Raw genomic sequence first — 12,390 nt, 5'->3', positions numbered from 1 at the left:
TAAGGTTTAACTGCTAATACCCCTTAGATTAACAACACCCAGCTCATCCTCTGAGATATCACACACTGCTTCTCCTGACACAGCTCCATCCTCTGATGCACTGCCATCATTCCGTTAGAAATAGCCGGGGAAAAAAAAAAAAGGAAAATAAATAAATAAATAAGTCAGAGGGGGAAAAGAGGAGTGATAATGTGACTTTCATGCCGGGCCTAATGCGGCTGAAGGAAAAGAAAGATCCTCCATGGGTTGCTGCTCTGCCAACAGGGCTCCTCCCATAAATTAAATCTCTGAAGGTAAACATGCTGTGAGCAGCACGTTATTGGTGTGGGTACCAAAATGAACAATACCTAAGCTGACAAAAATGAAAATTTCTGTAATGGGCTTCAACATTTCCCTCCCTTTTAACCCTGGGTTCCCAAAACTATGCAACAGTTTCCTAACATAAGCGATGCCTACATTAAAGCCCAACGTATTTAGCAAAGATAGATAGGGACACGTAACGTGAGCTTTGGCATTATCAATCTCTGACATTTATTGAATGAGAAAAGAGGAGGCGAGTGGGAGGAGGGAGGGAGAGGAGTCCTTGCACCTATCTGCAGCATTTGCCTAATTAATCAGACTTGGCCAATAAACACAGCTACGACCGATCTCTGATATTACAAGTGCTGGGGGAAAAGTTGTACACCTTTTTTCCATGCATACCATGCAACATACATAAAGCTCACTCATTAGAAACACATTTAAAGCCAGAAGTCTAGTCAAGCTGTGATGTATTTCCTTTATTACTACTTTCTCATTTCTTTTGAGTGTGTGTAGGGGGGTGTGGGGGGAGTGGGGGTATTGGGGAAGTCATTTGAGGGGAGATGGAAGGGACTGGGCATAATTAGGTGGGAATTCATAGTTGTATAAATAAAACTTGTGTCCTCCATCGCTGGAAAAATTCTACAGGCAATATCCCTTTTGGATTAATTGATTTCGGGGGAGAGCAAGCCGTAAGTGGGAGAGGGATTTTGGTGCAGGGGGCGGGGGGAGCTATTAATTCAAATCATTAGACGCAGGTTGCCAGAGGCTAAAGTATTGATTGCATGTAAACACAAGAGCCGAAGAGCTTACCAGTTGTTCACTTGTAGTATGGTAAGCCCTGTATCTTGTGCCAACTGTTTCTTCTGTTCTTCTGAGGGATAAGGATGCTGCAGAAAAAATGCAGAGAAGAAAACATAAATACATCAATTAAATAACAATTTTCTTAATAAATGCCCTGATTTTCTGCAAGAGAGGAGGTGATAAAACAAGGCTCACACTTCGCAATGGAAGAGTCTCTGAGCAGCCGTTAATTAGTGCAAAAAGCGAGGTGTGTCTCTTTCTTAGATTCATTAATGGAATATGAAATGGCGTAATTAATGGCAGCGAAAAGGCAAGCCAATTATAAAGTTAAGTGAAGTGTAGAAACAGCTACATTAATTAGGGTGCTATGCTGTGCACGCTTACTCAAATTTATTCTAGACAGGCTCATTCTGCCGCAGCACAAGGAATTCCTGATGTTGGGAGTTGTGCTAAACAACAATTCATACAGGAGTCAGATTTAACATAAAATTATTTTATCAAAAGCACCCACCGTTTCATTTTTACTACCAGCCCCACTCCGGCTATGCAAAACTCTTAACGCTGACTTTTTACCGGCTGTGGTAAATTTGACATCTTCATCACTTTTAAAGCTGACCATACAATACCACTTGGCTTGCAAAACTGAACGCCAGAAGAGAAGACAGTTTGCTTAGCGATAGCTTTCCAGTCGCACCGTTCTGAATATGAAAACGCAGCGACTGTGCGGCGATCCTTGGAGACACCACAGAAGTCTGTCGGAGCCACAGAGGCTCCGCGTCCCAAAGGCAAGCCCCTTGCGAGTGAACAGCGGCGGAGACGAGAATCACGCGGTGAACCCGCCGCGCCGCCCCAGAACACGCTGCGGCGTCACCCTCAGGACCGCGGCCGTCCGCTCCGTTTGTTTGTCTGGCCCGCTTTGCGTGGCACTACATCGATACAATGAGCGCGCTCCGAGCGCCGATCCCGTCCCCGGCAGGACGGGTCAGCGGTCAGCCCCTTGCTGTGCCGGCCAAGGCAGCATGTGATCCGTCGCACGTAAAACTATTAAGGCAGCCGGCAGGGAGATTAAACTGGCAGGTCGGAGAGGTGAGGCATCACCAACCCCACGACTGGGCAAGTGTAATCCAAACGCACCAGGCCAGAATATTGTTTCCGGGGAGAAATAAAAAGGATACCACTCTGAAGCTTTGGTTTCGCAGCTTCAGGCTGTCTCATATGTCTAGCAGTACATGCTAGCAATTCAGCTTTTTGAAATTAGGTGAACTTGTGCTGGTTTCCTACTGTACAACTAAAAACCTTTCACATTTCAGTACAGTGTTACCTTTTACATCACCAGAAGAAAATTGTCAGGAGCAATACAAATTCTTACCTTTTAAATTTCTGCTTTTTAAAGGAAAACACTATCAAATATATTGGTATTGCTGATTAAAGATAGATAATAATTATTTGGCTAATTTTCAGTAGTTTTCTTTCTGGTGTAAAATGAGAACCCAGGCTCACAAATGAAAGAGCATTTACACATCTGATGTTATACCCATTGCCTTTGGAAAAATCTTTAATGTCTCCCCACCGAAGTGTAATTTTTCAAGGAACTCTAGAAACACAACGTTGCTTTTCTATCAGTTGTTTTCATGTGATCTGATTGTAGGTAACTGGAACAAGCTATCTAATTTCACGCAGAAGTTAATCAGTGCATTGTCGCCCCCAGCCACTCAGAGCTGAGGATTCCTGCCTCTGCCCAGACACCTCCAGCATCCGAAGCCTTTCGGCCCAGGGTGTGCCTGGGTCATTTTGTCAAACCGCAATAATGAAGTCTGTGTAGGGGAAAAAATGAATGCTCAGAAATGTGGGAAAACAACATTCCTGGGGCATGGTTTATTTAGAGTCATCTGATCCCCCAGTGCTCCCGTCACTTGGCTCGGAGCGCTTCAGACCGTCTCAGAAACAAATATAATTGTTCCAATCACATGAACGCCATGACTTCATGCAATTAGGCTTTTCGTCTCCTCTTTTTATGTCTTGGAGAGCAAATATGCGGCTCCCTTTTTTCCCTCCAATTCGCCGAGCATCCGAGTCAAGCGAGACTCTTGTGCAAGGGAGCCGGGCCTTTTCCGCCCGTCTAAAAATACGCGGATAAATAAATATATAAATGCGGCAGGAACAATGAAAAAGGGAGAGCCTCATGACTGGAGGATGGAGCATCGCGCCGGCGGCGCAGCAACTGTACAAACATCGCCTGTTCTGCGGCCGCCAAGCGCAGGCTCCCGGCTCGCTGCCCTGGGCACGCTATCAGATGCCAGCGCAGAGGGCAACATGGCCGCCATCCCACTGGGTCTCTTCCCTCTTCGTCCCAGAGATGGTCCACAGAGACCTCACTCTGCCCTCTCAACAGGACCTCTCTGCCTGGCACAGTGAATCTCCATACTCTGTGTTATCATTTGACAATTCTGTGATTGATCTTTGCACGTATTGTATTGTGTTTTCTGCTGTGTCATTTCCCACCCTGGGGCCCTCGTGACTACCAGACTTAGATTCTGTTAACACTAGTTAGTACCGGCAACAAGTCTTGACAGAATTCAAGTACACCTTTAGGTATGACAGCTAGCACTCAATAGCAGCCATGAGCATTTAGAATATGTTTTTTGTTTAGCTGACTGCAGACGTTCTGTAAGACGTGAATTTGTGAGAGGTTGTGCATCTAGGTAATGAAGTCACCTGGGGGAGAATTCCATTATATTGTATGAATCATAACTGCACTGTCATAAGCTGTCATCTTAGCAAACCAAAACTGAAAAGGTCTGATGTATATCTGCACCGGCATTTTTTGTTGTTGTTATATTTTACACAGCGGCATCATTGTCAGCGAATATATCTACAATACAATGAGCAAACCAGCCGTTTCAATTTCAAAATGTTTTGATGTGCTTGAATCTGAAAGTGTCACAGCGCGGTATTGCATTCAGGACGTTTCACATTGTTACATGATACATCAGATATTGTAAGTGAGAAGTACAGCGTGACATTGGGTTATCAAAGAATGTCACTGCGATAACTGCCCAAATGGCTCCCTGCAAGCATGCACTGCAGGGGAAGGCTGGGATAGGCACATCTCCCACGGCTTTTTTCGTGCCATGTTTGCGCTCCAACCTGTTCGTCCACGGCGCCCACCTGCTCGCTACTTAAACACGGAACAAACATGCTGTCACTTGTCAAACACATGCCATGGTCCTATTTACTGTGGATGCCACCATCAGTTCCTTATCTCTGTCAGGTGCAGTCACTGGTAACTCTTTATGTTGTAGCTATCTGTACACAGTGCCTAAGAATATGTGGGAGAACACTTTGCACACCAACTTTGCAGCTTTGTCAGGGCAAGGGTTGGAGGTGGGATGAGAGGAACTGGAAAGACAATTTAAACAGGGCTCCATTTGCATCAAAAGCCCATCCCATACGTGTGGAACGCCATCACTGAATGATCATTGAAAAGTAAAGAAGATATCAACTCTGGATCACAGAGACCTTGGCCGTGAGTTGAGGCTGGACCTTAACATTGACCCGCCCACTCCTCAGCATTTAACCAGTTACAAACCATGTGCCGAGAGGCAGCCTCCTCAGCCCCCAATAGGTGGGGGAGGCGCATCAACAGCACGGTGTCCTCGCCTGTAATTAGCAGGGAACGAGGCTTTGACTTGATCTTCCCTTCACAGACACACACACTCTGTCAAGACCCCAGCGCGCCGTCGCTGCGCAATGCCTAGCCCCCGTTTCCACAGCAACGCCTAGGTAACTACACCTGGGAGCAGGAAGGGAAGACTCTCCCCGGGGCAGAGTAACAAGTCTCAGCGGACGGCGAGCTCTCTCTCACGCCGCTCTGCTCCGGCAGGTACGCAATCCAATAACAGGTCTCATTTAACAGCGATTACACATGCTCCCCGCTGCGTGGGAGAGCTCGTCTCCAAACAGGGCACCCTCGCTGAGCGCTCCTCTATTAGATTTCCACTCCCAAATTCATGTGATTGGACGTGAAATGGCAGGGAATCCCCGCCTGATTAACTGGGTTTCGGGAGTTTTAACAGTGACGTGCCACAGCGGGCGTTCGTTCTCAAAGTACGACACCTATTACACACTTCATAAACAACCAGCAGAAGAATAACGCAGGGCTCAACCGGCCCAACTGAATCAATCAAAGCGTTCTTGCAAACAGGACTTGTGCACTCAAATGCATCTTCTTTGGTTCTGAAACAATGAAACGGAAAGTTTATGGAAAAAAATGAGAATTATTATTATATGCGTAAACGGTGTGATTCAGACATTTTCTCTTACAGACAGGTCTAATCACAAACAACCCAACAATTCTCGTCTGAGAATGAAGATTTGAAGTCATCTTTACAGTTACACTGGATGAGAATCCTTTCCGCAGGATCTGATGATATTCTGCAAAAAACAGGAACAACTGAAAAACAATTGGAAAATATCTATCCACCCCTAACCCTACACATCTTAATGATATGTCAGAATGTGTGTGTGTGTGAGTGTGCGTGTGTGTGTGCGTGTGTGTGGATATTTGTGTCTGTGTATATCAGAGCATTGGTAACATTCCCTGCCTTCTCCTTGGCCCCTCAAAACATGGTGGAGTGGAAAGGCGAGTCCAGAGCCTATCACAGAGATAAGGCCAGTGTACACAGGCCCCTCTCCCTTTCCCAGCGGGGCCCTGCACACGTAACGCTGGCTGGGAAGCCTGCCCTGCGGTCAATGCGACTGAGAGACACACACCATGTTTCCACAGCCTGTTTTCATCTCCAGCTACAGTGTTAGGGGAGGTGTGGGAAATCCTTTCTCTAGCAGGGGCCTAACTTTTGGTCAGATACCTTGGTTTAAAGCAGGCCCTGCACGCGACCACGGGTGAGTCCAAATTCCCTCCAGTTCTTTTTGATGTTACTGTAGGCATCTGTAGACACTCGCATACATTTATGTGCAAGCGTGACCTTAAAACGAGATCATGCTACGGAGGTTCGAGCCCAGGGGCTTTCCGTCCCTCCCCCACCATCCAAGCCCTGCCCTTGCGCTTCACTGTGGAAGCATGACACTTGCTGGTGACACATTTAATGGCCGGCGCATGTTGAAAAGGCAATCGGTGAAGGAGGGGGAGGGGTGGTGTTGGGTTAGGGGCGTGGCTGTGGGGCAGAGGGAGCCCTGGAGAAGCTCCAGCCGCTTCTCTTATCAAGCCAAAACCCGGTTGCTCTGCTTGACCGAGCTAGGACAACTACGCTGAAAGTTCCTTTTATACTGTTCTCTTTTTTTTTATCTTGGCCCCTCCGCAGCCGCGTTCCAGCATGCTCGTGTGAGCGGTCACGGAGGTAGCCGTGGCCGCCGAGTGAACAGATCCTCCCTAAAAAGAATGCCTAAAATCTTTGTGTCCCATTTAACTAGTTAATTACAATTTCCCATACCCCCCTGCCCCCACCCTCTTTATTATCACTGCGGGCTTTAGTGTTATTATAATTTTCTATTTAAGGGAGCATTTCTGCGTACCCAGAGTGATTCTGATTAAAGTGTCCTTCCACACTAGATTAACTTAATAAAATAAGCGTGCACAAAAAAAAAAAAAACACTGCTTGCTTTAGTTCATAGAGGAAATTAGTAAAGAGGGGATGCACAGATTAGAGGCTCGGTGCTTGATTTTCCACAAGAATATAATTAAATACAATCGCACACATACGCATACATCCGATAATGGACGCTGTGACCGAGTTAGAGGGCATCTCTGAACCGCCGTCTCATACGCTCCACTAAACAACTCTGAGCGTTAATTTCACATCCAATACAGCCAATCAGGGCCGAGCGGGTAAACGGTGTGTGTGTGTGTGTGAATTAAGAACCACATGAGAAGTTGTATGGCAAGAGAACCCGTGTTAAGAACCGTATGAGAAGACACGAGCATTTGCAGCCTTTCTGTACAAGGCCTCCGCAGAGAGCGGTGCTTTGGACAGGCGAGGACGCTCACGAGCGATTCAGCCCGGTCCCACGCTGCCGGTTCACCTTCGCGTTCCCTCCTCTTAATCCATGCAGAAACCCAGCAAGCCCCTGAGGAATGCCTCTGGCTTCACCCAGGAGCTTTTTGGCTGGCATGTGAGTATTACGAGCCCCCGCCCCCACCCCACCACCCCCCCCACCCCCCAACCTCCCACCCCCACCAAGTAAAATCAATCTTTTTTGGTATGGCTCTTAAATAAACAGGATTAGAGTTGAAGTTTACTGTCCTTCCCACTCCCCCTCAGCCTGAGTTAACGCTGTGTTCACCGGTAAGGACAGGCAGAACGCCCCTGGCCTCCCTCTCTGCCGATGTGCTCGCACTTGCCCAGAGCTATTCTGCCGTTAGGCAGGGAAGGGGGGTGATTGTGTGAGATATTTGGATAAGAACATGCCATTCCACCTTACAGGGGGTTGAAAAAGGTGGGGGGGGGGGGGGGGTTGGCAACGCAAACAAGGTAACAGTCTCAAAATTGATTTAATTAGCACCCTTTATGGGGAAATTGCTGAGGTATTAGCCATTTAAAATGCCTTGCTGTGTAGGGGGCATAATTGTTGAGATCTGACAAAAGAAAAGAAGCCGAGGTGTTGTAACTGCTATTTCAGCCTTCCAAAGAAATTCAACAAAACAAAAAAACCTACATATGCAAAACCTGCAAGTCCAGTTTTAAACACCCTCTTCAAAGCTACTACTCCCTCTCTCATTTCAGAACCAGACTCCTGAAGCACCTGCTTCATAGGAGGTTCTTGTGAACTTCACAAGATGCTAAATCAACACAAAGGCACCATATAAATTATTCATTTTTTTCTGTTTTTAGAAAGCCCTGTTCTACACCAAGGAAAGCTGTAAAGATGCACCCTCAGAAAGTCTTTTTTTCACTCCCTTTATCCTTGAGATGAAAAGGAGATATATTCATCTCGTATCCAATACACTAATTAGTCTTTCTCATTCAAAACCATCTTTGTTGGTTTAGAGACAGTCTACAGCTCTGCCTATGGGTACTGGGTATGCGCAGTTGGTTTGGAATCAGTTGGAAGCATAAGCCTATAATTACAGCTCAAGTATGGGGTGTGTAGCACAGCTGACAAGAAGGAAATCCTCCTCTTTTAGCACAGATGAACCAGAGAAGATCATTTAGTATTGTAATGAGCCTTAAGGACTCGCAATGTCCAGGCAAAACACTTTGGCACCAAATTGGGAGAGGAGCGGGGACTGACACATACTACGATGGAAACTCCGATGGAGGTAAAGTGGGATTCAGAACAACAAAACCGCTAGGTGGAAAATGAACATGGCATGGTGTTCGACATCAGCGACAGGAAAGCGTCATCCGTCGCAGCACAAACATGTCTTTGTCTTCCCATATGTCTGCCTCCAGCGCTGGCCATTGAGCCGCACTCAGGAGGTGGGTGACTGCACACTGCCTCTGAATGTGTAATTTGCACGTAACCTAAGCAAAAAAAAAAAAAAAAGCCGCACGCTGCACTCATTTGGGAGGGTCCAAATTGGCGGGCATTTCCCTCTCCTGGCTGAATGGACGCTGCATCTTTTCCAGCGAGAAGCAGCACTGAGGACATACCTGTGTCCCATGAACTTGTACAGGATATTGATATTCAGCTGATCTCAGAACAGTTTGCTGTACAACTGTGTTGCTGTGACTGGACTGTATGACATGAGGTACATGGTGAGGCTGGATGTCAGGCCGGATGAGGGCATTTTCCCTCTGGCGTAGAGGTTTGCATTAGATGGTTTTGAGATGGGAGGCCGGTCCGCAGGAGCATAGCCTTGCCTTTCTGGAGAACGCTGCGCTAGGCAGGGCAGCAGCATGTGAGGGAGGAAGCTAACCTCCCCACACCTGCTGCTCCGGTTTGCAGTGTAACAAGGGCCGCATGCAAACAGCGACTGGGGCTTGCTGGACTGCAACTGATGAGCCTGGTCTAATTCAGGGGTGATTATGTAGTTTACTGGACCACTAAACCTCTTTAAGCTTGTAATTACTGCCTGTTTGAGTAGAGACCATTCAAAAGCAATTCAGCGTGCTGCGCCGGCCGCAGCTGGAGGTGGGCTGCCAGCGGTCTGCAGGGGACCGTAATGTCTGCAGGGACCGGGATCCGAGAACAGCCAGGCAGGTAGGCGTAGCAACCCTAAGCATTTCGACCGCGCCGCCACCGTCTAAACACAAGAGTGACACGCTGCACAGATGCGCGCCGACTGCGCCCCTGGTCAGTCGTTGCAAATCAAATTGTTACCTCGCTCATTGTCATGAGAGAAAACAACACACATTCTTCACGGCTCTGTTAGGTCATGCCTGAGCACACGCTCTGTTATGCCGCTGCTCCTGACCTGGACTCACAGCTGCACGGTTGCCGCAAAGGAACATCCATGAAGTGGAAAAAAAAAAAAAACTCGCCATGCATTAAATGTTAAGGGAATCGGGTTGGGTTACGATATTGCACCTTAGCCACGGTATCTAGGCCATTTACTTTACTTTCAAGGAAATTATACTTTGCTTAATGCCACTGTAATGTGATACTCAAAGGAAGCAATTTCAAGACCACAGAAAATTCTAATAACCCGCCCGATATTATTATGTTATTATCATAATTACCCTTTTGCCCTCACCATTTTAATTAACGCTCATTTGAAGGGCCCGCAGGGAAAATGAACCGGGTCAAGGATGGAGAGGAGTCAAAAGTAGGTAAAGGTATTTTACAATTGCTCCCTTATGCCTGCTCTGTACTGGTATAGGGATGAAAGAGGGAGGACCAAAAGTGGGCTGAGCAACAGAGGGAAGAATCTCTCTCTCTCTCTCACGCCCACTCAATCCAGCTCTCTCTGTCTCTGTTCCCTCTCTCTCCCTGAATCACACTCCCTTTCCCACTCTCTCACCCTGTGCGTGTCTCTCCTTCTCTCACACTTTGTACATCCCTCTCCCTCCCTCTTTCTATCTCTCTCTCAAATTCTCTTGCTCCCTGTCCCACACCCTGTCTCTCTGTGTCCCCCCCCTCCTTTCTCCTCCCTCTCCCTCTCCCTACCCATATCACTCTCTCTTTCTCTCCGTTTCCATTCCCCTCTTCCATTCTTTTTTTCTATCTTGCTCTCTTGCTCTCTCCCTTTCCATCTCTTTCTCTCTCTTTCTCTCTCTCTCTCTCTCTCTCTCTCTCTCTCTCTCTCTCTCTCTCACTCTCTCTCTCTCTCTCTCTCTCTCACATACACACGCACACACACACAACAGCACGGACTGCCTCCCCCATCGGGGCTTCGCTTTTTCAGATCGATGACTTAATCTGTCGTAACAAACAAGTGAGCACCACCTCCACCCTGTCGGCTTTTCCCCCACTGCCGCTGCTAAAACATTCAGCAGACGTCTGAGTGCACGGCAGCGTCCGGGGGAAATGCAGCGGGCTGACGGAGGGGAAGCGCCGGCTCACGGCCATCTTGACTGGGCACCAGGCTCCGGCGGATCGCACCACGTCCGAGATCATTAGCCTCTCAACCAAATGATAACAGACAAATAACCATCCTTCAGCCTCAGCACCCTGTATTCTGCATTTGTAGGGCATGTCATCAAAAACTGCATCCCCTGCTAATATATAAAATGTGTATCGATGTTGCTGTGACACTGTAGCAACGTGTTAATGTAACCACGACATCACAAAAATGTTATGAGAATCTAGTGGGATGATATATACCTTTATCCCTACTGACAAAAGAACATCAAGAGGGCTACACCAGCTGAGAGCCCTGGCCCATTATCAGCAAGGAATTTGAAAATCATGTTTAATTATTGAATACTAGCTGAGTTTAGATGCAGTTTAGCCGAACACAATGGACGCAGGGGTTTAATAGTTCCTAGCGCTGATCTCTGCAGTTCTTGCCAAGGAAAAATCAATGGCGGCAAAGATAAAGGCATTTTAAAAGGTTATGGGATTCAACGTGCCAGCAATGCTGGGTCCATTAAACACTTTACGCACTTACAGATGACGGCATAAAATCATTTAATTTATTTCTCATCGATGGCAGCTGTGTTAATGACCGACCGACTAAAATTTCTCCCAATATCTCCACCCTCGGACTCCAAAAACAAACAAAAACAGGCCACAGTCCGGACCGCACTGTCTGGGCTGGGTAGGACCGATACAGGAAAGGAAAGTACCTCTGGGTAGCCAGTGCAAGACCCAAGCTCATGACATTTCTGTGGACTGCAATTTGGTCAGCCCATTGCTTATTTTCAGGCCAAACTCCACTAGGAAAAAAAAAGCTAGCTGATTTGCAGAAAAAACTCACAGAGCGGTAGCTCTCATTATGCCACTTCGCCCAACGCATTTGTTTCCGAAAACAAAGGCAAATAAGGCCTGACACTATGTGCCTGATCAAGATTACACAAGTCCGACTTAACCAATGAACTGGGTCTGCAAACATGCAAAATGACCATTAGCCAGCAGTGGCCATATTATCGGGCTTGCAAACTGAGAGACAGCGGAGTATATCTGGGGCAGACCGCTTGAGCAGTGGAAGATGGACTGCAGCCACTGGAAATAAAACATATCGAACCGCTGACTGCAGGCAGCTGTGGCAAGGATCCTGAAACCCAGTAAACTGAAGTTAACTGTAGTGCTAACCAAACCGCTTTAAATCAACATTATTACAATGATGACACCGATGGTGATGACACTGGTTATTATTATTGTTGTTATTGTTCTTGTTCTTCTTCTTATTATTATTATAATTGTCATAACATAGCTATATGTCATTTAGCAGACACAATTTTAGAGATCAGTTTAAATCATCCGACATCATTACACATGAGTGCATACATGAATATAAGACTAATACATAATATAATAAGTTTTTGACTAATTAAAAGGTTTCACCAAGTATGCCTATCAGTAGCAAGACACCTACCCTAATAATTGCAGCAAAAAATCCCACACAAAAAGGATACAAGAGAAAATTGGTTGAAAAACAATGATTAGCAGAACTGGAACAATGCAGGGCTACAAGGCTATACATATGAAAGGAGCATGAAGCCCCTCCTCCTGACTGGATATTAGCCGATGCCAACTCCATTTGGCTGCATATAGGATTTAATATGTCTGTGACTATGTACAGGTGCAGAGGCAACCGAAACCAGAGTGCGCATCAGAGGAACAGGTAGGGGGTTCGAGGTTTAGGTTGAGCAGGCTAGTTGCTCCTCTTAAGGGGACGGGAAACAGAGGGCAGTGGCAGAGCAGGAGAGATACCTTCTAACGTGA

At 46.8% G+C, this 12,390-nt stretch overlaps 1 protein-coding gene across 2 annotated transcripts in view; it reads right to left on the bottom strand.

Annotated features, from left to right (window-relative positions):
* LOC118777935 (homeobox protein Meis1) overlaps nucleotides 1–12,390 on the bottom strand; it is a 64,691-nt gene that overhangs the window by 15,932 nt on the left and 36,369 nt on the right. For both annotated transcript variants that reach the window (XM_036529201.1, XM_036529210.1), the window contains exon 9: nucleotides 1,114–1,190. In XM_036529201.1, the coding sequence (XP_036385094.1) occupies nucleotides 1,114–1,190 (77 nt within the window). The remainder of the gene's footprint in view (nucleotides 1–1,113; nucleotides 1,191–12,390) is intronic.

This window comes from Megalops cyprinoides, chromosome 1, assembly GCF_013368585.1.
Source record: "Megalops cyprinoides isolate fMegCyp1 chromosome 1, fMegCyp1.pri, whole genome shotgun sequence".
Lineage (NCBI taxonomy): Eukaryota > Metazoa > Chordata > Actinopteri > Elopiformes > Megalopidae > Megalops > Megalops cyprinoides.
This window is presented reverse-complemented; position numbering and strand designations above follow the sequence as displayed.